The sequence below is a fragment of the Salvelinus fontinalis genome, chromosome 40 (genome assembly GCF_029448725.1).
Source record: "Salvelinus fontinalis isolate EN_2023a chromosome 40, ASM2944872v1, whole genome shotgun sequence".
NCBI classification, from domain to species: domain Eukaryota; kingdom Metazoa; phylum Chordata; class Actinopteri; order Salmoniformes; family Salmonidae; genus Salvelinus; species Salvelinus fontinalis.
Window position 1 is genome coordinate 11,956,661 of NC_074704.1, and position 25,554 is coordinate 11,982,214.

The 25,554-nt window shown below is 45.4% G+C and overlaps 1 protein-coding gene across 2 annotated transcripts in view; it reads right to left on the reverse strand.

Moving 5' to 3' along the window:
* Positions 1-365: 365 nt before the first annotated feature.
* LOC129839517 (adhesion G protein-coupled receptor E5-like) overlaps positions 366-25,554 on the reverse strand; it is a 42,977-nt gene continuing 17,788 nt past the window's right edge. For both annotated transcript variants that reach the window (XM_055907024.1, XM_055907023.1), the window contains exons 7-20: positions 24,650-24,781; positions 22,224-22,267; positions 19,283-19,393; positions 18,948-19,101; positions 18,745-18,864; positions 18,240-18,520; positions 16,068-16,253; positions 15,319-15,513; positions 12,389-12,510; positions 9,080-9,175; positions 8,651-8,809; positions 1,545-1,716; positions 1,358-1,459; positions 366-1,198 (exon numbers count right to left, since the gene is read on the reverse strand). In XM_055907024.1, the coding sequence (XP_055762999.1) occupies positions 1,157-1,198; positions 1,358-1,459; positions 1,545-1,716; positions 8,651-8,809; positions 9,080-9,175; positions 12,389-12,510; positions 15,319-15,513; positions 16,068-16,253; positions 18,240-18,520; positions 18,745-18,864; positions 18,948-19,101; positions 19,283-19,393; positions 22,224-22,267; positions 24,650-24,781 (1,916 nt within the window). In that variant the 3' untranslated portion in view covers positions 366-1,156. The remainder of the gene's footprint in view (positions 1,199-1,357; positions 1,460-1,544; positions 1,717-8,650; positions 8,810-9,079; positions 9,176-12,388; positions 12,511-15,318; positions 15,514-16,067; positions 16,254-18,239; positions 18,521-18,744; positions 18,865-18,947; positions 19,102-19,282; positions 19,394-22,223; positions 22,268-24,649; positions 24,782-25,554) is intronic.

Consider the following 25,554-nt stretch of genomic DNA (forward strand, 5'->3'; position numbering starts at 1 on the left):
ATCTCTCTGTATTTTCAATAAGAGCTTGGTTGAAAATATGGCACCCCCAGAAAAAATCCAAACAGGAAGTGGAACTTCTCAGGTTTTTGCCTGCCATATAAGTTCTGTTAATCTCACAGACTTAATTCAAACAGTTTTAGAAACGTTAGAGTGTTTTCTATCCAATACTAATAATAATATGCATATATTAGCAACTGAGACTGAGGAGCTGGCCGTTTACAATGGGCACCTTTCATCCAAGCTACTCAATACTGCCCCTTCAGCCATAAGAAGTTAATAAAGTGTTAAAGATCAATACACATTTACAGTATAACAGTCCATTTGGTCACAACTAACACATATCTTCACATAAGGTTCACATTAGGTTTTTCTAAATCCCTCTGGATTTATTTGTGTAGAAAAGTCACCCTATCTTGTACTCTTGGTAATAAATATTACTATACATCTATCACATTCATGTAAAGGAAGACAGCTTCTGTTTATCATGTTTTTGGTTTCATCGAAGTGGTGTAAAATAGTACCTTTCTTTTGTGGTTGTGAAAATTTCAAAAAGAGGATTTTCTTTTTCTATTGGTTGACATAAATATCATATAGATTCCTATTGGATGACATAAAGATCATATAACTTTGATTGGATGACATAAAGATCACATGACTTCTGATTGGATGACATAAATATCATATAGATTCCTATTGGATGACATAAATATCATATGGATTCCTATTCGATGACATGAAGATCACATAACTTCTGATTGGATAACCTAATGCTTGATAAGACAGTGGTTAACATCAAGTTTGATATGAAGTGTCTAATCAGGGATGTAACTGAAGGATTTTGGGCACTGGCCAACCTGGCTAGTGGACTAACATTTTTACTATCCGTCGGGCTAGTTGGACACATGTTCTACTAACCTGGCCTGAACAGTACTATCCTCGGGCTGAGTGTTTCTGGTGTGTCACTATCTGGCCAAGACGCTAAATCAGAAACCCTGCCCATTTCTACAATGTATCTTAACCACACTACTAAACGCAAAGCTTTGTTTTCATAAATGTTTAGGATATCGACCACTTTGACTTTACAGTTTGGCCATCTAGTGGGAACATTTGTCATGGGAGGGGGAGTAAAGAGGTGCATTATGGAGGTTTGGTGACGTCATATCTGCGACTCCCCCGTGTTCTCTGCGCTCCTTGACCCCTAGGACAGACAAAGGTCAAAGGACAGAGGTTAACTTAATGAAAGTGGTGTTTGTGTGTGCGTATGTGTCTGTGTGTGTGTGTGTGTGTGTGTGTGTGTGTGTGTGTGTGTGTGTGTGTGTGTGTGTGTGTGTGTGTGTGTGTGTGTGTGTGTATGTACCTGGGATTGGCTGGAGGAACGGTTGGTCGTGCTGACCTCTGAGTATCTCTTCTTCTGTGGTGTACAGATACAGGACAGCAGCTTGCAATACTCCTCTCTAACCTGATGAGGGCAGCAGAGCACAGTGTTACACACACACACTACACACACGCACACACACACACACACACACACACACACACTATACCGTTTTGTTCAGTAGGCAGTGCATGATGAACAGCAGTGCTCCCTGTAGAGAGTTGAGGATAGTGAAGAGATATGTCATGACCACTGTCCCCTCCTCTTGGAACTGGAACACTCCAAATATCCACATAGTACCCAACACACACAGCTGGGCCACTGCTGTCACTGTGAACACCCTGGAGAGAGAGGGGGAGGAGGAGGGGGAGGAGGGGGGAGGAGGGGAGAGGGGAGGAGGGGGGAGGAGGGGAGGGGGGAGGGGGGAGGAGGGGGGGGACGGGAAGTAGGAGGGAGGGGGTGAGGGTGGGGAGGGAGGGAGGAGGAAGGAGGGAGGAGGAGGGGAGGAAGGAGGGAGGTCGGGAAGGAGGAGGGATGGGGAGGGTGGGGAGGGAGGGAGGAGGAAGAAGGGAGGGAGGAGGAAGGAGGGGGAGGAGGGAGGGAGGAGGAGGGTGGAGGGGAGTGGGGGGAGGGAGAGAGGAGGATGGAGGAGGGGGGAAGAGGAAGGAAGGAGGGAGGGAGGAGGGAGGATGAAGTAGGGAGGGGAAGGATGAGAGAGGGGGGAGAAGGGATGAAGGAAGGGGAAGGGGGAGGAAGGAGAGGGGTGGAGGGAGAGAGGAGATGGAAGGAGGGTGGAGGGGTAAGGAGGGAGGAGGACAGGGGGAGGGAAGGGGGAGGACAAGAGGAGAGAGGGAGGGGGAAGGAAGGAAGGAAGGAGGAGGGAGGGAGAGGGGGGAGGAGGAGGGAAGAGAGGGAGGATGGAGAGAGGGTGGAGGAGAAGGGGACGGAGGAGGGGAGGAGGGGGCGAGTGGGAGTTGAGAAGGAAGAGAGGGAATTGGGGGAAGGAAGGTAGGAGGAGGGAGGGGGAGGAGGAGAAGGAGAGAGTTGAGAAGGAAGGAGCAAAGAGGGGAAGGGAGAAGGAGGAGGGAGGAGGAGGAGGGAGGAAGTAGGGAGGACGGGAAGGAGGAGGGAGGGAGAGGGGGAGGAGGAGGGAAGAGAGGGAGGAGGGAGAGAGGGTGGAGGAGTGGGGGACGGAGGAGGGGCGGAGGGGGCGAGTGGGAGTTGAGAAGGAAGGAGGGAATTGGGGGAAGGAAGGTAGGAGGAGGGAGGGGGAAGAGGAGAAGGGGAGAGAGTTGAGAAGGAAGGCGCAAAGAGGGGAAGGGAGAAGGAGGAGGGATGGGGAGGAGGGAGGAAGGAGGGAGGACGGGAAGGAGGAGGGAGGGAGGGAGGGAGGGAGGGAGGGAGGGAGGGAGGGAGGAGGGGGAGGAGGAGGGAGGGAAGGAGGAGGAGGGAGGAGAGGAGTGGGGGGGGGACAAGAGGAGAGAGGGAGGAGGGGGGAGGAGGAAGGAGGATGAAGGAGAGAGGGGAAGGATGAAAGAGGGCGGAGGAAGGATGAAGGAGGGTGGAAGGGGAGGAGGGGAGAGAGGAGAAGGAATGAGGGTAGAGGGGGAAGGAGGGAGGAGGACAGGGGCGGGGAGGGGGAGGACAAGGGGAGAGAGGGAGGAGGAGGGGGAAGGAAGGAGGAGTGGGGGACGGAGGAGGGGAGGAGAGGGCGACAGGGAGTTGAGAAGGAAGGAGAGAATTGGGGAAGGAAGGAAGGAAGAGGAGGGAGGGGGAGGAGGAGAAGGGGAGATAGTTGAGAAGGAAGAAGGGCAGAGGGGAAGGGAGGAGTGAGGCGGAGGAGGAAGAGGTGGGGAGGAGGAGGGGGAGGAAGAGAGTTTTGGTTTAAAAACTCTACTAAACACCGGTCCTGGCAACCATTGTTATGCACCCCTTCTCCCCATCGTTATTCACACCTTCACCCCATCATTAATAACACCTACTCCCCATAGTTACGCACACCTGCTCCCCATAGTTACGCACACCTTCTCCCCATCATTAATAACACCTGCTCCCCATAGTTACGCACACCTGCTCCCCATCGTTAATAACACCTGCTCCCCATCGTTAATAACACCTGCTCCCCATCGTTAATAACACCTGCTCCCCATCGTTAATAACACCTTCTCCCCATCATTAATAACACCTGCTCCCCATCATTAATAACACCTGCTCCCCATCATTAATAACACCTGCTCCCCATCATTAATAACACCTTCTCCCCATCGTTAATAACACCTGCTCCCCATCATTAATAACACCTGCTCCCCATAGTTACGCACACCTGCTCCCCATCATTAATAACATTTAACATTTACATTTAAGTCATTTAGCAGACGCTCTTATCCAGAGCGACTTACAAATTGGTGCATTCACCTTATGACATCCAGTGGAACAACCACTTTACAATAGTGCATCTAAATCTTTTAAGGGGGGGGGGGGGGGGGGGGGGGGGGGGTCAGAAGGATTACTTTATCCTATCCTAGGTATTCCTTGAAGAGGTGGGGTTTCAGGTGTCTCCGGAAGGTGGTGATTGACTCCGCTGTCCTGGCGTCGTGAGGGAGTTTGTTCCACCATTGGGGTGCCAGAGCAGCGAACAGTTTTGACTGGGCTGAGCGGGAACTGTACTTCCTCAGTGGTAGGGAGGCGAGCAGGCCAGAGGTGGATGAACGCAGTGCCCTTGTTTGGGTGTAGGGCCTGATCAGAGCCTGAAGGTACTGAGGTGCCGTTCCCCTCACAGCTCCGTAGGCAAGCACCATGGTCTTGTAGCGGATGCGAGCTTCAACTGGAAGCCAGTGGAGAGAGCGGAGGAGCGGGGTGACGTGAGAGAACTTGGGAAGGTTGAACACCAGACGGGCTGCGGCGTTCTGGATGAGTTGTAGGGGTTTAATGGCACAGGCAGGGAGCCCAGCCAACAGCGAGTTGCAGTAATCCAGACGGGAGATGACAAGTGCCTGGATTAGGACCTGCGCCGCTTCCTGTGTGAGGCAGGGTCGTACTCTGCGGATGTTGTAGAGCATGAACCTACAGGAACGGGCCACCGCCTTGATGTTAGTTGAGAACGACAGGGTGTTGTCCAGGATCACGCCAAGGTTCTTAGCGCTCTGGGAGGAGGACACAATGGAGTTGTCAACCGTGATGGCGAGATCATGGAACGGGCAGTCCTTCCCCGGGAGGAAGAGCAGCTCCGTCTTGCCGAGGTTCAGCTTGAGGTGGTGGTCCGTCATCCACACTGATATGTCTGCCAGACATGCAGAGATGCGATTCGCCACCTGGTCATCAGAAGGGGGAAAAGGAGAAGATTAATTGTGTGTCGTCTGTATAGCAATGATAGGAGAGACCATGTGAGGTTATGACAGAGCCAAGTGACTTGGTGTATAGCGAGAATAGGAGAGGGCCTAGAACAGAGCCCTGGGGGACACCAGTGGTGAGAGCACGTGGTGAGGAGACAGATTCTCGCCACGCCACCTGGTAGGAGCGACCTGTCAGGTAGGACGCAATCCAAGCGTGGGCCGCGCCGGAGATGCCCAACTCGGAGAGGGTGGAGAGGAGGATCTGATGGTTCACAGTATCGAAGGCAGCCGATAGGTCTAGGAGGATGAGAGCAGAGGAGAGAGAGTTAGCTTTAGCAGTGCGGAGCGCCTCCGTGATACAGAGAAGAGCAGTCTCAGTTGAATGACTAGTCTTGAAACCTGACTGATTTGGATCAAGAAGGTCATTCTGAGAGAGATAGCGGGAGAGCTGGCCAAGGACGGCACGTTCGAGAGTTTTGGAGAGAAAAGAAAGAAGGGATACTGGTCTGTAGTTGTTGACATCGGAGGGATCGAGTGTAGGTTTTTTCAGCAGGGGTGCAACTCTCGCTCTCTTGAAGACGGAAGGGACGTAGCCAGCGGTCAAGGATGAGTTGATGAGCGAGGTGAGGTAAGGGAGAAGGTCTCCGGAAATGGTCTGGAGAAGAGAGGAGGGGATAGGGTCAAGCGGGCAGGTTGTTGGGCGGCCGGCCGTCACAAGACGCGAGATTTCATCTGGAGAGAGAGGGGAGAAAGAGGTCAGAGCACAGGGTAGGGCAGTGTGAGCAGAACCAGCGGTGTCGTTTGACTTAGCAAACGAGGATCGGATGTCGTCGACCTTCTTTTCAAAATGGTTGACGAAGTCATCTGCAGAGAGGGAGGAGGGGGGAGGAGGGGGAGGAGGATTCAGGAGGGAGGAGAAGGTGGCAAAGAGCTTCCTAGGGTTAGAGGCAGATGCTTGGAATTTAGAGTGGTAGAAAGTGGCTTTAGCAGCAGAGACAGAAGAGGAAAATGTAGAGAGGAGGGAGTGAAAGGATGCCAGGTCCGCAGGGAGGCGAGTTTTCCTCCATTTCCGCTCGGCTGCCCGGAGCCCTGTTCTGTGAGCTCGCAATGAGTCGTCGAGCCACGGAGCAGGAGGGGAGGACCGAGCCGGCCTGGAGGATAGGGGACATAGAGAGTCAAAGGATGCAGAAAGGGAGGAGAGGAGGGTTGAGGAGGCAGAATCAGGAGATAGGTTGGAGAAGGTTTGAGCAGAGGGAAGAGATGATAGGATGGAAGAGGAGAGAGTAGCGGGGGAGAGAGAGCGAAGGTTGGGACGGCGCGATACCATCCGAGTAGGGGCAGTGTGGGAAGTGATGGATGAGAGCGAGAGGGAAAAGGATACAAGGTAGTGGTCGGAGACTTGGAGGGGAGTTGCAATGAGGTTAGTGGAAGAACAGCATCTAGTAAAGATGAGGTCGAGCGTATTGCCTGCCTTGTGAGTAGGGGGGGAAGGTGAGAGGGTGAGGTCAAAAGAGGAGAGGAGTGGAAAGAAGGAGGCAGAGAGGAATGAGTCAAAGGTAGACGTGGGGAGGTTAAAGTCACCCAGAACTGTGAGAGGTGAGCCGTCCTCAGGAAAGGAGCTTATCAGGGCATCAAGCTCATTGATGAACTCTCCAAGGGAACCTGGAGGGCGATAAATGATAAGGATGTTAAGCTTGAAAGGGCTGGTAACTGTGACAGCATGGAATTCAAAGGAGGCGATAGACAGATGGGTAAGGGGAGAAAGGGAGAAAGACCACTTGGGAGAGATGAGGATCCCGGTGCCGCCACCCCGCTGACCAGAAGCTCTCGGGGTGTGCGAGAACACGTGGGCAGACGAGGAGAGAGCAGTAGGAGTAGCAGTGTTATCTGTGGTGATCCATGTTTCCGTCAGTGCCAAGAAGTCGAGGGACTGGAGGGAAGCATAGGCTGAGATGAACTCTGCCTTGTTGGCCGCAGATCGGCAGTTCCAGAGGCTGCCGGAGACCTGGGACTCCACGTGGGTGGTGCGCGCTGGGACCACCAGGTTAGGGTGGCCGCGGCCACGCGGTGTGAAGCGTTTGTATGGTCTGTGCAGAGAGGAGAGAACAGGGATAGACAGACACATAGTTGACAGGCTACAGAAGAGGCTACGCTAATGCAAAGGAGATTGGAATGACACGTGAACTACACGTCTCGAATGTTCAGAAAGTTAAGCTTGCGTTGCAGAAATCTTATTGACCAAAATTATTAAAATGATACAGTACTGCGGAAGTGGGCTAGCTAGCAGTGGCTGCGTTGTTGACTTTGTTTGAGAGTGTCGCTGGCTAGGTAACCTCGGTAGCTAGCTATGTAACCTCGGTAACTGGCTCGTTAATTAGTATAAACTACACAATTGTCTTAGATACAAGGACAGCAAAGACAACTATGTAGCTAGCTAACACTACACTAATCAATCGTTCCGTTGATCCGTTGAATGTAATAGTTTCTACAGTGTTGCTATTCGGTGGCTAGCTGGCTAGCGAGCAGTGTTGACTACGTTACGTTACGTTAAAAGGACGAAAAATAGCTGGCTAGCTAACCGAATTAGTCTAAACTACGCAGTTATCTTAGAAACAAAGACAGCAAAGACAACTATGTAGCTAGCTAACACTACACTAATCGAGTCGTTCCGTTGAATGTAATAGTTACTACAGTGTTGCTGTTCGGTGGCTAGCTGGCTAGGTAGCAGTGTTGACTACGTTACGTTAAAAGTTACGTTAAAAGAACGAAGAATAGCTGGCTAGCTACGCAATTATCTTTGATACAAAGACGGCTAAGTAGCTAGCTAAGATTAAACAAATCAAACCGTTGTACTGTAATGAAATGAAATGAGAATGTGAAAATGTGATACTACCTGAGGAGCGAAGCGGAATGCGACCGGTTTCCACTCTAGCTTCCGGACACACTAACACCTGCTCCCCATCGTTAATAACACCTGCTCCCCATCGTTAATAACACCTTCTCCCCATCATTAATAACACCTGCTCCCCATCATTAATAACACCTTCTCCCCATCATTAATAACACCTGCTCCCCATCATTAATAACACCTGCTCCCCATAGTTACGCACACCTGCTCCCCATCATTAATAACACCTGCTCCCCATCGTTATTCACACCTTCTCCCCATCATTAATAACACCTGCTCCCCATAGTTACGCACACCTGCTCCCCATCGTTAATAACTCCTTCTCCTCATCGTTAACCACACCTGATCCACATTGTGGAGGAGGAGGAGGTGGAGAGTTTTAGTACAGTTTTTTGTACTAACCACCGGTCCTGGCAACCATCGTTATTCACCCCTGCTCCCTATCATTAATCACATTTTCTCCCCATCATTAATAACCCCTGCTCCCCAACTTTATGCAAACCTATTCATCATCGTTTTGAGAACCTGCTCCCCATCGTTATGCAAACCTACACCCATCGTTATGAAAACCTGCTCCCCATCGTTACGCACACCGTCTCCCCATCGTTATGCACACCTTCTCCCCATCGCTATGCACACTTGGACTTCATCATTACCTTGATTTCTTCCCCTTTATTTAGCCCTCAGTAGCCTGCCTTCAGGCGGTATTGGTTTCGTTCACGTTCAGTACGCTGCTCCTGTTGTGTTTATCTGCTTGTTCTCATTATTAAACCCTCCTTCTGCACCTGCTTCCTGACTCCTAGTGTATAGGTTACACACTCTCTCTCTATCCCTCCATTATTAAACTCTCCTTCTGCACCTGCTTCCTGACTCCTAGTGTATAGGTTATACGCTCTCTCTCCCTCATCCCTCCATTATTAAACTCTCCTTCTGCACCTGCTTCCTGACTCCTAGTGTATAGGTTACTCTCTCTCTCTCTCTCTCTCTCTCTCTCTCTCTCTCTCTCTCTCTCTCTCTCTCTCTCTCTCTCCTTACTTGATCTTGCGTAGGTTGGAGAGGTTAGTGTTGACACTAGAGAACTTCTGGGCCAGCCTCCAGACAGTGATGATGAAGAAGAAAACGTTGAGAATGATGATGGTGCACACTGGGCCGAAGAAACTCCAGATGAATCCTCTCTCCAGAGACAACCAACAGCTGACAGAGACACACAGAGAGGATAACATTAGATTTGGGTTATATACATGTTATATCTATGACTATTTACGTTGACCACCCCCTTTACCCCTACCTACATTTACAAATTACCTCGAGTAACCTACACCCCTGCACATTGACTGGGTACCGGTACCCCGTTATTGTTAGTTTATTGTGTTACTTTTTATTTTATTCACACACACACACCCACACAGACAGACACACACACACACATACAGAGAGTTAGAGACTCAGACACACTGTACTCACTGTTGTGTGGTACCATATCCATCTGGGTAGGTGATAGCAGAGATGATGACTATAGCCAGTGGCAGTCCATATCCCACAGCATACAGGTACAGAGGTCTACAGTAAGAAGAAGAATCACAGAGGTTCATAAAATACAGGTACAGAGGTTTACAATAATAAGAAGAAACAAAGAGGTTCATAAAATACAGGTACAGAGGTTTACAATATGACTAATCAAATATAAACATAAAATACAGGTACAGAGGTCTAGAGTAAGAAAAATAATGATAATAAAAATAATAATAATAGATAATAGATAAGAAATATATATAATGAAATAGAATATATAATAGATAAGAAACATATATAATAAAATAGAATATATAATAGATAACAAATATAAAACACATATATAATAAAATAGAATATACAATAGATAAGAAACATATATAATAATATAGAATATATAATAGATAAGAAACATATATAATAAAATATAATATATAATAGTTAAGAAATATAAAACACATATATAATAAAATATAATATATAATAGATAAGATATATATACACTGCTCAAAACAATAAAGGGAACACTAAAATAACACATCCTAGATCTGAATGAATGAAATATTCTTATTAAATACTTTTGTCACGTTCCTGACCTTATTTTCCTTTGTTTAACTCTGTTTAGTTGGTCAGGACGTGAGCTGGGTGGGCATTCTATGTTTTGTGTTTCTATGTTGGGTGCAATGTGTTGCCTGATATGGTTCTCAATTAGGGGGCAGGTGTTTTACGTTTCCTCTGATTGAGAACCATATTAAGGTAGGCTGTTCACACTGTTTGTTTGTGGGTGATTGTCGCTGTGTCTGTGTTTATGTACACCACACGGTACTGTCTCGTCTCGTTCATTTTCGTTCTTTCCTGTTCGTGCGTTCTTCGGTTTATGTAGTTCTCATGTTTAGGTCAGTCTACGTCGTTTTGTTATTTTGTATTATTCAAGTGTTATTTCGTGTTTCGTCGTTTGTTTAATAAATTTCGTCATGTATTTATTCATCACCCGCTGCGCCTTGGTCCAATCTCTCACCACAAGACGACCGTTACAACTTTTTTCTTTACATAGTTGAATGTGCTGACAACAAAATCACACAAAAATTATCAATGGAAATCAAATTTATCAACCCATGGAGGTCTGGATTTGGAGTCACACTCAAAATTAAAGTGGAAAACCACACTACAGGCTGATCCAACTTTGATGTAATGTCCTTAGAACAAGTCAAAATGAGGCTCAGTAGTGTGTGTGGCCTCCACGTGCCTGTATGACCTCCCTACAACGCCTGGGCATGCTCCTGATGAGGTGGCGGATGGTCTCCTGAGGGATCTCCTCCCAGACCTGGACTAAAGCATCCGCCAACTCCTGGACAGTCTGTGGTGCAACGTGGCGTAGTGGATGGGGCGAGACATGATGTCCCAGATGTGCTCAATTGGATTCAGGTCTGGGGAACGGGCGGGCCAGTCCATAGCATCAATGCCTTCCTCTTGCAGGAACTGCTGACACACTCCAGCCACATGAGGTCTAGCATTGTCTTGCATTAGGAGGAACCCAGGGCCAACCGCACCAGCATATGGTCTCACAAGGGGTCTGAGAATCTCATCTCGGTACCTAATGGCAGCCAGGCTACCTCTGGCGAGCACATGGAGGGCTGTGCGGCCCCCCAAAGAAATGCCACCCCACACCATGACTGACCCACCGCCAAACCGGTCATGCTGGAGGATGTTGCAGGCAGCAGAACGTTCTCCACGGCGTTTCCAGACTCTGTCATGTCTGTCACATGTGCTCAGTGTGAACCTGCTTTCATCTGTGAAGAGCACAGGGCGCCAGTGGCGAATTTGCCAATCTTGGTGTTCTCTGGCAAATGCCAAACGTCCTGCACGGTGTTGGGCTGTAAGCACAACCCCCACCTGTGGACGTCGGGCCCTCATACCACCCTTATGGAGTCTGTTTCTGACCGTTTGAGCAGACACATGCACATTTGTGGCCTGCTGGAGGTCATTTTGCAGGGCTCTGGCAGTGCTCCTCCTTGCACAAAGGCGGAGGTAGCGGTCCTGCTGCTGGGTTGTTGCCCTCCTACGGCCTCCTCCACGTCTCCTGATGTACTGGCCTGTCTCCTGGTAGCGCCTCCATGCTCTGGACACTACGCTGACAGACACAGCAAACCTTCTTGCCACAGCTCGCATTGATGTGCCATCCTGGATGAGCTGCACTACCTGAGCCACTTGTGTGGGTTGTAGACTCCGTCTCATGCTACCACTAGAGTGAAAGCACCGCCAGCATTCAAAAGTGACCAAAACATCAGACAGGAAGCATAGGAACTGAGAAGTGGTCTGTGGTCACCACCTGCAGAACCACTCCTTTATTGGGGGTGTCTTGCTAATTGCCTATAATTTCCACCTTTTGTCTATTCCATTTGCACAACAGCATGTGAAATTTATTGTCAATCAGTGTTGCTTCCTAAGTGGACAGTTTGATTTCACAGAAGTGTGATTGACTTGGAGTTACATTGTGTTGTTTAAGTGTTCCCTTTATTTTTTTGAGCAGTGTATAATAAAATATCATATATAATAAATACAAAATATATATAATAAAATATAATATATAATAGATAAGAAATATATATAATAAATATAATATATAATAGATAAGAAATATAAAACACATATATAATAAATATAACATATAATAGATAAGAAACATATATAATAACATATTATATATAATAGATAAGAAACATATATAATAAAATAGAATATATAATAGATAAGAAATATATATCATAAAATAGAATATATAATAAAGAAACATATATATAATAAAATAGAATATATAATAGATAAGAAATATATATATAATAAAATAGAATATATAATAGATAAGAAACATATATAATGAAATAGAATATATAATAGATAAGAAACATATATAATAAAATAGAATATATAATAGATAAGAAATATATATAATAAATTAGAATATATAAAAGATAAGGAACATGTATAATAAAATAGAACATATAATAGATAAGAAACATATATTATAAAATAGAATATATAATAGATAAGAAATATATATAATAAAATAGAATATATCATAGATAAGAAATATAAAACACATGTACGATAAAATACATAAAATATACATTATACTGTATATATATATATATACATATATGAATATAAGATGAATGTGTAATGCTAATATACACAAACATATACTCTAAATATATACTGATATATACTAATTTATAACCATAGAGTAAATATATCCAATACCTTATGGTAGTGTTGAAGACCAGGACCACCATGAGGTAGAGCTGAACCCCCTCTAACAACATCCAACTGAAGGATCCTAGGAAGAACAGGTGGAGGAGACCTGCTACAACCCTACATCCTCCCTGAGAGAGGAGAGGAGAGGAGAGGAGAGGAGAGGAGAGGAGAGGAGAGGAGAGGAGAGGAGAGGAGAGGAGAGGAGAGGAGAGGAGAGGAGAGGGGGGAGGATAGGGGCAAGAAGGACGGGAGGAGGAGAGGAGTATTGGGGAGAGGAGAAGAAGAGGAGGAGGAGGAGACGGGCAAGGGGAGAGGAGATATGGAGATGGGGAGGGGAGAGGAGCGGGGGACAGGGGGCAAGAGGGAGGAGGAGAAGAGGGGAAGAGTTGTGGTTAATTAAAGTTAACACTAGCTACATTTGTAGTGGCTGTAAAGAAGACTGAAGCATGTATTCCAGATCTCCTGGCCTATAGACGTTAAGGGTGAGGAACCATCTAACACTAAGTTAGAAAACACTGAACTCATCCTTTAAATGTGTTTGTCCACCTTGTTCTTTGTCCGTTACCCACATTGTTCTTTGTCCGTTACCCACCTAGTTCTTTGTTCGTTACCCACCATGTTCTTTGTCCGTTACCCACATTGTTCTTTGTTCGTTACCCACCATGTTCTTTGTCCGTTACCCACCTTGTTCTTTGTCCGTTACCCACCATGTTCTTTGTTCGTTACCCACCATGTTCTTTGTCCGTTACCCACATTGTTCTTTGTTCGTTACCCACCATGTTCTTTGTCCGTTACCCACCTTGTTCTTTGTTCGTTACCCACGTTGTTCTTTGTCCGTTACCCACATTTTTCTTTGTTCGTTACCCACCTTGTTCTTTGTTCATTACCCACCTTGCTCATTGTCCGTTACCCACCTTGTTCTCTGTCCGTTACCCACCTAGTTCTTTGTTCGTTACCCATCTTGCTCGTTGTCCGTTACCCACGTAATTCTTTGTTCGTTACCCACCTTGCTCGTTGTCCGTTACTCACCTTGTTCTTTGTCCGTTACCCACCTTGTTCTTTGTTCGTTACCCACCTTGCTCGTTGTCCGTTACCCACCTTGTTCTTTGTCCGTTACCCACCATGTTCTTTGTTCGTTACCCACATTGTTCTTTGTTCATTACCCACCTAGTTCTTTGTCCGTTACCCACCTAGTTCTTTGTTCGTTACCCACCTAGTTCTTTGTTCGTTACCCACGTTGTTCTTTGTCCGTTACCCACCTAGTTCTTTGTCCGTTACCCACCTAGTTCTTTGTCCGTTACCCACCTAGTTCTTTGTTCGTTACCCACGTTGTTCTTTGTCCGTTACCCACCTAGTTCTTTGTTCGTTACCCACGTTGTTCTTTGTCCGTTACCCACCTTGTTCTTTGTCCGTTACCCACATTGTTCTTTGTTCGTTACCCACCTTGTTCTTTGTCCGTTACCCACCATGTTCTTTGTCCGTTACCCACCTTGTTCTTTGTTCGTTACCCACCTTGCTCGTTGTCCGTTACCCACATTGTTCTTTGTTCATTACCCACCTAGTTCTTTGTCCGTTACCCACCTAGTTCTTTGTTCATTACCCACCTAGTTCTTTGTTCGTTACCCACGTTGTTCTTTGTCCGTTACCCACCTAGTTCTTTGTCCGTTACCCACCTAGTTCTTTGTCCGTTACCCACCTAGTTCTTTGTTCGTTACCCACGTTGTTCTTTGTCCGTTACCCACCTATTTCTTTGTCCGTTACCCACCTAGTTCTTTGTCCGTTACCCACCTAGTTCTTTGTTCGTTACCCACGTTGTTCATTGTCCGTTACCCACCTTGTTCTTTGTTCGTTACCCACGTTGTTCTTTGTTCATTACCCACATTGTTCTTTGTCCGTTACCCACCTAGTTCTTTGTCCGTTACCCACCTAGTTCTTTGTCCGTTACCCACCTTGTTCTTTGTTCGTTACCCACGTTGTTCTTTGTTCATTACCCACATTGTTCTTTGTTCATTACCCACCTAGTTCTTTGTTCGTCACCCACGTTGTTCTTTGTTCATTACCCACATTGTTCTTTGTTCATTACCCACCTAGTTCTTTGTTCGTCACCCACGTTGTTCTTTGTTCATTACCCACATTGTTCTTTGTTCGTTACCCACGTTGTTCTTTGTTCATTACCCACATTGTTCTTTGTCCGTTACCCACCTAGTTCTTTGTCCGTTACCCATCTAGTTCTTTGTTCGTTACCCACCTTGTTCTTTGTTCGTTACCCACGTTGTTCTTTGTTCGTTACCCACCTAGTTCTTTGTTCGTCACCCACATTGTACTTTGTTCATTACCCACATTGTTCTTTGTTCGTTACCCACGTTGTTCTTTGTTCATTACCCACATTGTTCTTTGTTCGTTACCCACGTTGTTCTTTGTTCGTTACCCACGTTGTTCTTTGTTCGTTACCCACGTTGTTCTTTGTTCATTACCCACATTGTTCTTTGTTCGTTACCCACCTTGTTCTTTGTTCATTACCCACATTGTTCTTTGTTCGTTACCCACCTAGTTCTTTGTTCGTTACCCACATTGTTCTTTGTCCGTTACCCACATTGTTCTTTGTTCGTTACCCACCTTGTTCTTTGTTCATTTCCCACCTTGTTCTTTGTTCGTTACCCACATTGTTCTTTGTTCGTTACCCACGTTGTTCTTTGTTCGTTACCCACCTTTTTCTTTGTTCGTTACCCACCTTTTTCTTTGTTCGTTACCCACCTTGTTCTTTGTCCGTTACCCACCTAGTTCTTTGTCCGTTACCCACCTTGTTCTTTGTCCGTTACCCACCTAGTTCTTTGTTCATTACCCACATTGTTCTTTGTTCGTCACCCACATTGTTCTGTGTGTGTGAGGTGCTTGTGTGGAAGACACACACACAGTCCCCACATCCCTACACCCACCTTGCTCTGTGTGTGTGAGATACCGCTGAGGAAGACGAGGTTAGCGATGAAGAGGCAGACACAGAGGTGGAGGTGGATGGTGGTGCGTGTCCCCTGGATGGACCGACACAGCCAGAAAGTCAGGATGCACAGCAACAGACACACCACAGACACCGACAGACCCAGCCACGTCAACAGACGCAGCTCAAAGGTGTGCTAGAGAGAGAGCGAGAGAGAGAGAGGGGAGGGAGGGAGGGAGGGAGGGAGGGAGGGAGGGAGGGAGGGAGGGAGGGAGGGAGGGAGGGAACAAATCAAATGTTGATCATTTCACCCATATCTATTACCACAGTGTGCCATCACAGCAGCAAGATGTGTGACCTGTTGCAACTATTTGCACATCGTTATAACACTGTATTTAGATATAATATGACATTTTACATTTGTGTGTAATGTTTACTGTACATTTTTTTTTGTTGATTTCACTATTGTTTATTTTATATCCATGCCAATAAAGCCTCAGTTGGATAATGTGTGTCAACTTGCAACAACACAGCCTTTAACTCATTACTCAACCTACTCAACTGACAACATCCAGTGTGTGTGTGTGTGTGTGTGTGTGTGTGTGTGTGTGTGTGTGTGTGTGTGTGTGTGTGTGTGTGCGTGCGTGCGTGCGTGCGTGCGTGCGTGCGTGCGTGCGTGCGTCCGTGTGTGTGTGTGTGTGTGTGTGTATATGTGTGTGTATATGTGTGTGTATATGTGTGTGTTTATACCTGTACAGGGTAGAGGGCCATGAGAACAGCAAAGCTGCTAAGGTGGGAACAGGAACACACGGTGTGTGTAGCGTTAGACGCGACTTTGTTACAGCCACGCCTTGACCACGCCCCTCCCTCTTCATGGACACGCCCCTCCGACCAGAACACACAGGTATAGTTCATCTCCGCTGACTCCGCCCTCACCTGGGGTTGGGGGAGGGAGAGAGAGAGACAGAGAGACAGAGACAGAGACAGAGAGAGAGTGAGAGAGAGTGGTCAAGTGGTGGTAGTGTGATGGTTTGGGGTCAGCATGGTGGTGGTAGTGTGATGGTTTGGGGTCAGCATGGTGGTGGTAGTGTGATGGTTAGGAGTCAGCATGGTGGAGGTAGTGTGATGGTTTGGGGTCAGCATGGTGGTGGTAGTGTGATGGTTTGGGGTCAGCATGGTGGTGGTAGTGTGATGGTTTGGGGTCAGCATGGTGGTGGTAGTGTAATGGTTTGGGATCAGCATGGTGGTGGTAGCGTGATGGTTTGGGGTCAGCATGGTGGTGGTAGTGTAATGGTTTGGGGTCAGCATGGTGGTGGTAGTGTGATGGTTTGGGATCAGCATGGTGGTGGTAGTGTGATGGTTTGGGGTCAGCATGGTGGTGGTAGTGTAATGGTTTGGGGATGCTTTGCTGCCTCAGGACCTGGACGACTCTAGGATAGGGGGCAGCAAATTCACTATTGGATAAATAGGGTGCCCAATTTCAACTTCCTTCTCCTCATCCCCAGAATATAAGATATGCATATTATTAGTAGATTTGGATAGAACACTCTGAACACTCTGAAGTTTCTGAAACTGTTTGAATCATGTCTGTAAGTATAACAGAACTTATGTAGCAGGCAAAACCCCGAGGACTAACCATACATTATTTAAATTTTTTTAAGTCAGTAGCGTTAGTTTGTTGATCTCCTGTATTGAAAACAGATAGACCCGTCTTCAATTTGATCGATTATTAACGTTTACAAATACCTTAAGTTGTATTACAAAAGTAGTTTGAAATGTTTTGGCAAAGTTTAGAGGTAATATTTGAGATATTTTGTAGTGACTTTGCGCAAATTGGAAGCTGTTTTTTTCTGGATCAACCGCGTGATATATGGACGGAATTAATCAAACAAAAGGACCATTTGTGATGTTTATGGGACATATTGGAGTGCCAACAAAAGAATCTCATCAAAGGTAAGGCATGATTTATATTTTATTTCTGCGTTTTGTGTCGTGCCTGCAGTGTTGAAATATGCTACACTCTCTTTGTTTACTGTTGTGCTATCATCAGATAATAGCATCTTATGCTTTCGCCGAAAAGCCTTTTTGAAATCTGACACGGTGGCTGAATTCACAACGAGTGTAGCTTTAATTTGGTATCTTACATGCGTGATTTAATGAAAGTTTGATTTTATATCATTTTTTTTAATTTGGCACTCTACATTTTCCCTGGCTATTGTCCAAGTGGGACGCTACTGTCCCACATATCCCAGAGAGGTTTTAATAGAAGGAAGTATGAATTCTGCTCTGTATCAGAGAATTCTACAGGAGAATGTCAGGCCATCCGTCTGTGAGCTGAAGCTGAAGTGCAGCAGGACAATGATCCAAAACACACAATCAAGTCAATCAAGTATGTGAAATCAATCAAGTATGTGAAATTAATCAAGTATGTTAAAATGGCTAAAAAGCAACAAATTTGAGATGTTGTGGCAGGACATGAAAAGAGTAGTTCATGCTTGAAAACCCAAAAATGTCACTGAGTTAAAGCAGTTCTGCATGCAAGAGCGATCCAGAATTCCTCCACAGCGATTTGAGAGACTGATCAACAACTACAGGAAGCATTTGGTTGCAGTCATTACAGCTAAATGTTACATAACCAGGTATTGAGTGTAGGGGGCAATTACTTTTTCACACAGGGGAATTGAGTGTTATCTAATGTTTGGTTTTTGCTTGAAGATCTGATAACATTCAGTATCAAAAATACGAAAAAGTTGACAAAATTAAAAAGGGGGCCAATACTTTTTCACAGCACTGTATAATCTAGCTAGTAATTGAAAATGTATATGAAACAAGTCCAAGCTGTAGATGTACGATTATAATATGCTATAATATTTACATACATCATATATTAACATCAGCTATTATCATATTATTAAATGATACCTGTAGATGTTTGAAGGTGAGGATGACAGGCTGGGCGAGGTGGTCTGTTGCTGGGTTACTGACGAAAGCTGTTACCACCTTGGAACTGATCTGGTAGCTAGGCTTTAACGCTGTGTCTGTTGCTGTGTCTGTGTCTGTGTCTGTGTCTGTGTCTGTGTCTGTGTCTGTGTCTGTGTCTGTGTCTGTGTCTGTGTCTGTGTCTGTGTCAGTGAGGTACTGGAAGGAGTTGTTGACAGATGTCTCCATTGTCTTGTAACACACCAACCCAACCAGAGCGAAACCTGGGAAGCACAGAATGAAACAAGTTACTAGAATTTCTTGTAGCTTTCCCAGAATTCCCAGGTTTTTCAGGTTGGAAGATTCCTGGAATAAACAGGAAATCCGGAATCCAGAATTAGATTTCTTTTTTTAAGTTACTGGTACTAAAATATATAGTACTTAGTTATAGAGATGATGGTGATGATGATGGTGGTGATGATGATGATGATGATGAAGAGTATCCTACCTGGGTATGTCCCGCTGCCGGTGGCTGTCTCCCAGCTGGTGTCCAGTCGAGCGTTTTCATTGGCCAGGCTGATTGGCCCAGTGGGCGGAGTCTGTCCCCTCCTCACTGCAAGCTCAGTCGCTGTGTACAAGGACAAGGATTAAGGCGAAGGAAGATGTGTGTGAGTGTGTGTGTGTGTGTTCAGCAGTGTGTGTGTGTGTTACCTGCGTGGTCTGTCTCATTGGTGGTGTGGTTGTCTCTGAGCTGCGGCCCGATGAGTCTCATGGCATCTTCCACAGCGCCTAGCAACCCACTCACCTCCTGGCTGTTGCTTAGGATATCGTGAGACAAGAGTCTGTCCATCTCCGTGAAGACATTCTATGCACAGGAAGTAGAAACAGGAAACAGGAAGTGAGTGAACCGTGTGTGTGTGTGTGTGTGTGTGTGTGTGTGTGTGTGTGTGTGTGTGTGTGTGTGTGTGTGTGTGTGTGTGTGTGTGTGTGTGTGTGTGTGTGTGTGTGTGTGTGTGTGTGTGTGTGTGTGTGTGTGGGGGGTTTACCTCCAGTAACACCTCTCCAGTCAGTCTCCCTCCGGCTGCGTCCCCAGAGTTACTCAACGCCAGACAGCTGTTCCTCATCAGAGACAGGAGACCAGCTAAACCTGGGACAGTCTGAGAGAGAGGAAAAGTTCATTGTCTTCATGTGGGTAAAAACATTTATAGCAAGACTATAACATCTACTGGTTATTTCACTGACTGCTTACTGCCATATTCTATAAATGTTCTGGTTATTTTACTGACTGCTCACTGCCATATTGTATAATGTTCTGGTTATTTTACTGACTGCTTACTGCCATATACTATAAATGTTCTGGTTATTTATTTTACTGAGAGAGAGAGACACCACAGCAGAACAGTCCACACCAGACCCTGACCATAGAGTCGACATCACAGCAGAACAGACAAAAGAAAAACCCCAAGCCCAGCAGCTCTCACCCCCTCTGAGCACCCCCCTGTCAGCCACCCTGATAGCCCTCCTGACAACCCCCCCACACCCACTGAGGACAAACACAAGACACCGATTGTTCTCCTTATGGACTCAAATGGGAAATATATAGAAGAAAACAAACTTTTTCCCAAACACAGTGTGTCTAAACTCTGGTGTCCAAACACCCAGCGCGCCCTTAACCTTCTGTCTGAGGACCAACTAGGCTCACCTAGCCACATAATAATACACACAGGCACAAACGACCTGACAGCACAGCAGGAAAGGGTGGCCACAGCACTGAAGGGAGTGATTGAAAAAGCTTCTTCTACGTTCCCCAACGCACAAGTGGTTATCTCCACCCTGCTACCACGAAAAGACTTCCACCCTGATACAATACAGCGGGTAAACGCAAGCATTTCCCGTGACTGTGCCTCAAAACCAAATGTTTTCCTGGCCCACCACTCCACCCTGGACTTGAACAGCCTCTATGACCAGGTCCACCTCTACAAGGCAGCAGTGCCCACCTTTGCCCGGACTCTAAAGGACATCGCTCTCAAACGCAGCCCCAACACTTCACACAGGAGCAACAGATCAAGAGACACCCTCCAAGACCTGCAGGACCCCCCCCTGGACCTACACATAGAGGACCCACGCCAAGAGGACTTACATCCAGACTGTTCTGTCACCAACCAAGGAGGGCCTACAGCAGCACCTAGATCTTCTGCGCAGATTCTGTCAGACCTGGGCCCTGACAGTAAATCTCAGTAAGACCAAAATAATGGTGTTCCAAAAAAGGTCCAGTCGCCAGGACCACAAATTCCATCTAGACACTGTTGCGCTAGAGCACACAAAAAACTATACATACCTCGGCCTAAACATCAGCGCCACAGGTAACTTCCACAAAGCTGTGAACGATCTGAGAGACAAGACAAGAAGGGCATTCTATGCCATCAAAAGGAACATAAATTTCAACATACCAATTAGGATCTGGCTAAAAATACTTGAATCAGTCATAGAGCGCATCGCCCTTTATGGTTGTGAGGTCTGGGGTCCGCTCACCAACCAAGACTTCACAAAATGGGACAAACACCAAATTGAGACTCTGCATGCAGAATTCTGCAAAAATATCCTCCGTGTACAACGTAGAACACCAAATAATGCATGCAGAGCAGAATTAGGCCGATACCCACTAATTATCAAAATCCAGAAAAGAGCAGTTAAATTCTACAACCACCTAAAAGGAAGCGATTCCCAAACCTTCCATAACAAAGTCATCACCTACAGAGAGATGAACCTGGAGAAGAGTCCCCTAAGCAAGCTGGTCCTGGGGCTCTGTTCACAAACACAAACACACCCCACAGAGCCCCAGGACAACAGCACAATTAGACCCAACCAAATCATGAGAAAACAAAAAGATAATTACTTGACACATTGGAAAGAATTAACAAAAAAACAGAGCAAACTAGAATGCTATTTGGCCCTAAACAGAGAGTACACAGTGGCAGAATACCTGACCACTGTGACTGACCCAAACTTAAGGAAAGCTTTGACTATGTACAGACTCAGTGAGCATAGCCTTGCTATTGAGAAAGGCCGCCGTAGGCAGACATGGCTCTCAAGAGAAGACAGGCTATGTGCTCACTGCCCACAAAATGAGGTGGAAACTGAGCTTCACTTCCTAACCTCCTGCCCAATGTATGACCATATTAGAGAGACATATTTCCCTCAGATCACACAGATCCACAAAGAATTCGAAAACAAATCCAATTTAGATAAACTCCCATATCTACTGGGTGAAAATCCACAGTGTGCCATCACAGCAGCAAGATTTGTGACCTGTTGCCACAAGACAAGGGCAACCAGTGAAAAACAAACACCATTGTAAATACAACCCATATTTATGCTTATTTATCTTCCCTTGTGTACTTTAACCATTTGTACATTGTTACAACACTGTATAAATATAATATGACATTTGTAATGTCTTTAATGTTTTGAAACTTCTGTATGTGTAATGTTTACTGTTCATTTTTATTGTTTATTTCACTTTTGTATATTATCTACCTCACTTGCTTTGGCAATGTTAACACATGTTTCCCATGCCAATAAAGCCCCTTGAATTGAATTGAATTGAATTGAATTGAGAGAGAGAGAGAGAGAGAGAGAGAGAGAGAGAGAGAGAGAGAGAGAGAGAGAGAGAGAGAGAGAGAGAGAGGGAAAGAGAGAGAGAGAGAGACAGAGACAGAGACAGAGACAGAGACAGAGACAGAGAGTGGCAAGAAGGAACATTTACCCTTCAATAAATAATCTATATCATTCAAAGCAAACATGGTTCAGCTACAGAGATAGAATGAGTAGAATGGGCCTCCCCATTCAAACGTGGTTCAGTTAAAGAACTAGAACGAGTAGAATGGGCCTCCCCATTCAAGTCAATGATGCCATAATGTAGATTCTATGTCTAACGGTTCAGCTGCTGTATAAGGACTCATCAGGTCCAGGTACTGTAAATCTCACCTGTCCAGGAGTCTCATTCGCTTTGAACTGGTCACAGGTCAGTACTAAAGGAAACACAAAACAAAACCATCACATTTGGATCGACACCACACAGCACAACACAACACAATCACACTTGCACAACAACACAACACACTACACCACACACAAGAACACAACACAACACAATCCCACCTGCACAACAACACAACAACACAAAACAACACAACACAACACCATCACAGCTGGATAACAACACAACACACTACTCCACACCACTACACCACACACAAGAACACAACACAACATTTAGTGATGTGTGAAATCTATTGTGAATGTTTTTAAACTGCCCTAATTTTGCTGGACCCCAGGAAGAGTAGCTGCTGCCTTGACTGGAACTAATGGGGATCCTTAATAAATACAAATATAACACACCACAACACAACAACACAACACCACAACACAACACAACACACACCACAACACAACACATACAAATGAAAACTGTCACATCCTGATAATGATCATAGTAGATCGAAGTTGTTGCCATGGGTAACCATGTTTACCATCAGATACCAACTAACTAGGATACAAATGAAGATATGAGACAGAGAGGAAGTTGAGGTGGAGATTAAAACACCCAGAAACCCACCAGTGCTGAAATGTTACCCTGGTAACCATCCTAGCACGCATCCCAAATGACAACCTATTATATAGCGCTCTATGGGCCCTGGTCTAACGTAGTGCACTATATAGGGAATAGGGCCCTGGTCTAATGTAGTGCACTATATAGGGAATAGGGCCCTGGTCTAATGTAGTGCACTATATAGGGAATAATTAGTTAGATTATGTTATATTATGTCAGATTATGTTATATTATGTTATGTTATGTCAGATTATGTTCTATTATGTCAGATTATGTTATATTATGTTGTATTATGTTAGATTGTTATATTATGTTAGATTGTTATATTATATTTTGTTAGATTATATTATGTTAGATTATGTTATGTTGTATTATGTTATGTTATATTATGTCAGATTATGTTATATTATGTTAGATTGTTATATTATGTTAGATTGTTATATTATGTTAGATTGTTATATTATATTATGTTATATTATATTTTATTATGCTATGTTGTATTATGTTGTGTTATATTATGTCAGATTATGTTAGATTATGTCAGATTATGTCAGCCATGCAATCTTCATAGACAAACATTGGCAGTGAATGGTCTTACTCAGTGACATTCAATGTGGAACCGTTATAGGATGCCTCCTTTCCAACAAGTCAGTTCGTAAAATGTATTTCATTCTAGAGCTGCCCTGGTCAACTGTAAGTGATACTGTCTTGAAGGGGAAACATCTAGAAGCAACAACAATTAAGCCGTGAAGCGGTAGGCCACACAAACTCACAGAATGGGACCGTCGTGTGCTGAAGTGCAAAGCTTTATAAAATGGTCTGTCCTCAGTTGCAAGACTCACTACCGAGTTAAAAACGGCCTCTTGAAGAAACGTCAGCACAAGAACTGTTCATCGGGAACTTCATGAAATGGGTTTCCATGGCCGAGCAGCCGCACACAAGCCTAAGATCACCAGGCGCAATGCCAAGCGTCGGCTGGTGTGGTGTAAAGCTTACTGTCATTGGAGCAGTGGAATCACATTCTCTGGAGTGATGAATCATGCTTCACCATCTGGCAGTCCGGTGGACTAATCTGTGTTTGGCAGATGAATGCTACATGCCAGAATGCATCGTGCCAAGTGTAAAGTTTGGTGGAAGAGGAATAATGATCTGGGGCTGTTTTTCATGGTTCACGCTAGGCCCCTTAGTTCCAGTGAAGGGAAAGCTGAAAACTTCAGCATATAATTACATTCTAGACAATTCTGTGCTTCCAACTTTGCGGCAACAGTCTGGGGAAGGCCATTTCCTGTTACAGCAAAGCGAGGTCCATACAGAAATGGTTTGTCGAGATCGGTGTGGAAGAACTTGACTGGCCTGCACAGAGCCCCGACCTCAACCCTATCATACACCTTTGGGATAAATTGGAATGCTGACTGTGAGCCAGGCCTAATCGCCCAACATCAGTGCCCGACCTCACTAATGCTCTTGTGGCTGAATGGTAGCAAGTCTCCGCAGTAATGTTCCAACATCTAGTGAACAGCTTTCCCAGAAGAGTGGAGGCTGTTATAGCAGCAAAGTGGGGGATCAACTCCATATTAATGCCCATGAATTTGGAAAGAGATGTTCGACGAGAAGGTGTCCACATACTTTTCGTCATGTTATGTCACAGTATGTTAGATATAGCTGTAATTTAGGACTGTTAAAATAGGAGCCTAGTTATATTTCCAATCCAGGCCTTCCTCTTCTAAGAGACAAAGGTATCGTATTGTAATGTATCGTGTCGTGGGAAGCAATGCGTCATAGTACCAGATTCTACAATCACCTGAGCACTGAGCCTGTTTGTTGTTGTAGTTACTGTATCCAGGGTGACAGAGGCAACTGTAGCTTCCTTTCTGGTTCTGACAGTCCCCGCCCACTCCACAGACACCAGCGATCTCATTACACTCATCCGTGTCTGAGGGGGAAAGAGATACAAAGAGAGATGAGGGTAGGGGGAGAGACGATGATGATTTTAAAATTATTTATTTTATTTCACCTTTATTTAATCAAGTAGGCCAGTTGAGAACAGGTTCTAATTTACAACTGCATCCTGGCCAATATAAAGCAAAGCAGTGTGACACAGACAACAACACAGAGTTACACGTGGAATAAACAAACGTACAGTCAATAACACAATAGAAAATGTCTTTATACAGCGTATGCAAATGGCGTGAGGAGGTAAGGCAATAAATAGGCCATCGTAGCAAAGTAATTACAATTTAACAAATGAACACTGGAGTGATAGATGAGCAGATGATGTGGAAGTAGAAATACTGGTGTGCAAAAGAGCAGAAAAGTAAATAAAACAATATGGGGATGAGGTAGGTAGATTGGATGTGCTATTTACAGATGGGCTGTGTCCAGCTGCAGCGATCGGTAAGCTGCTCAGATAGCTGATGATGAGGAGGAAGAGGAAAAATAGGAGGACAATGATGGTAAGAGACAGAGAGAATGACAGAGAAATAGAGGGAGAGAAATGAAAGTGAGAGAAAGAGAGAGAGAGAGATTATCTAAAGGGAGTAAGTCATTCAGACAGTCTCAGTTCTGCTGCATGCAAGTCAGTGTGGGGGTCACAGTTAGGTTTAGGGGCATTTAAGTCAGTGGTTCTAAAACCTCTCCTCTGGGACCACTAGACGGATCACAACTTTGTTGTATTCCTGAACTAGCTGACCTGATTCACCTGATTCA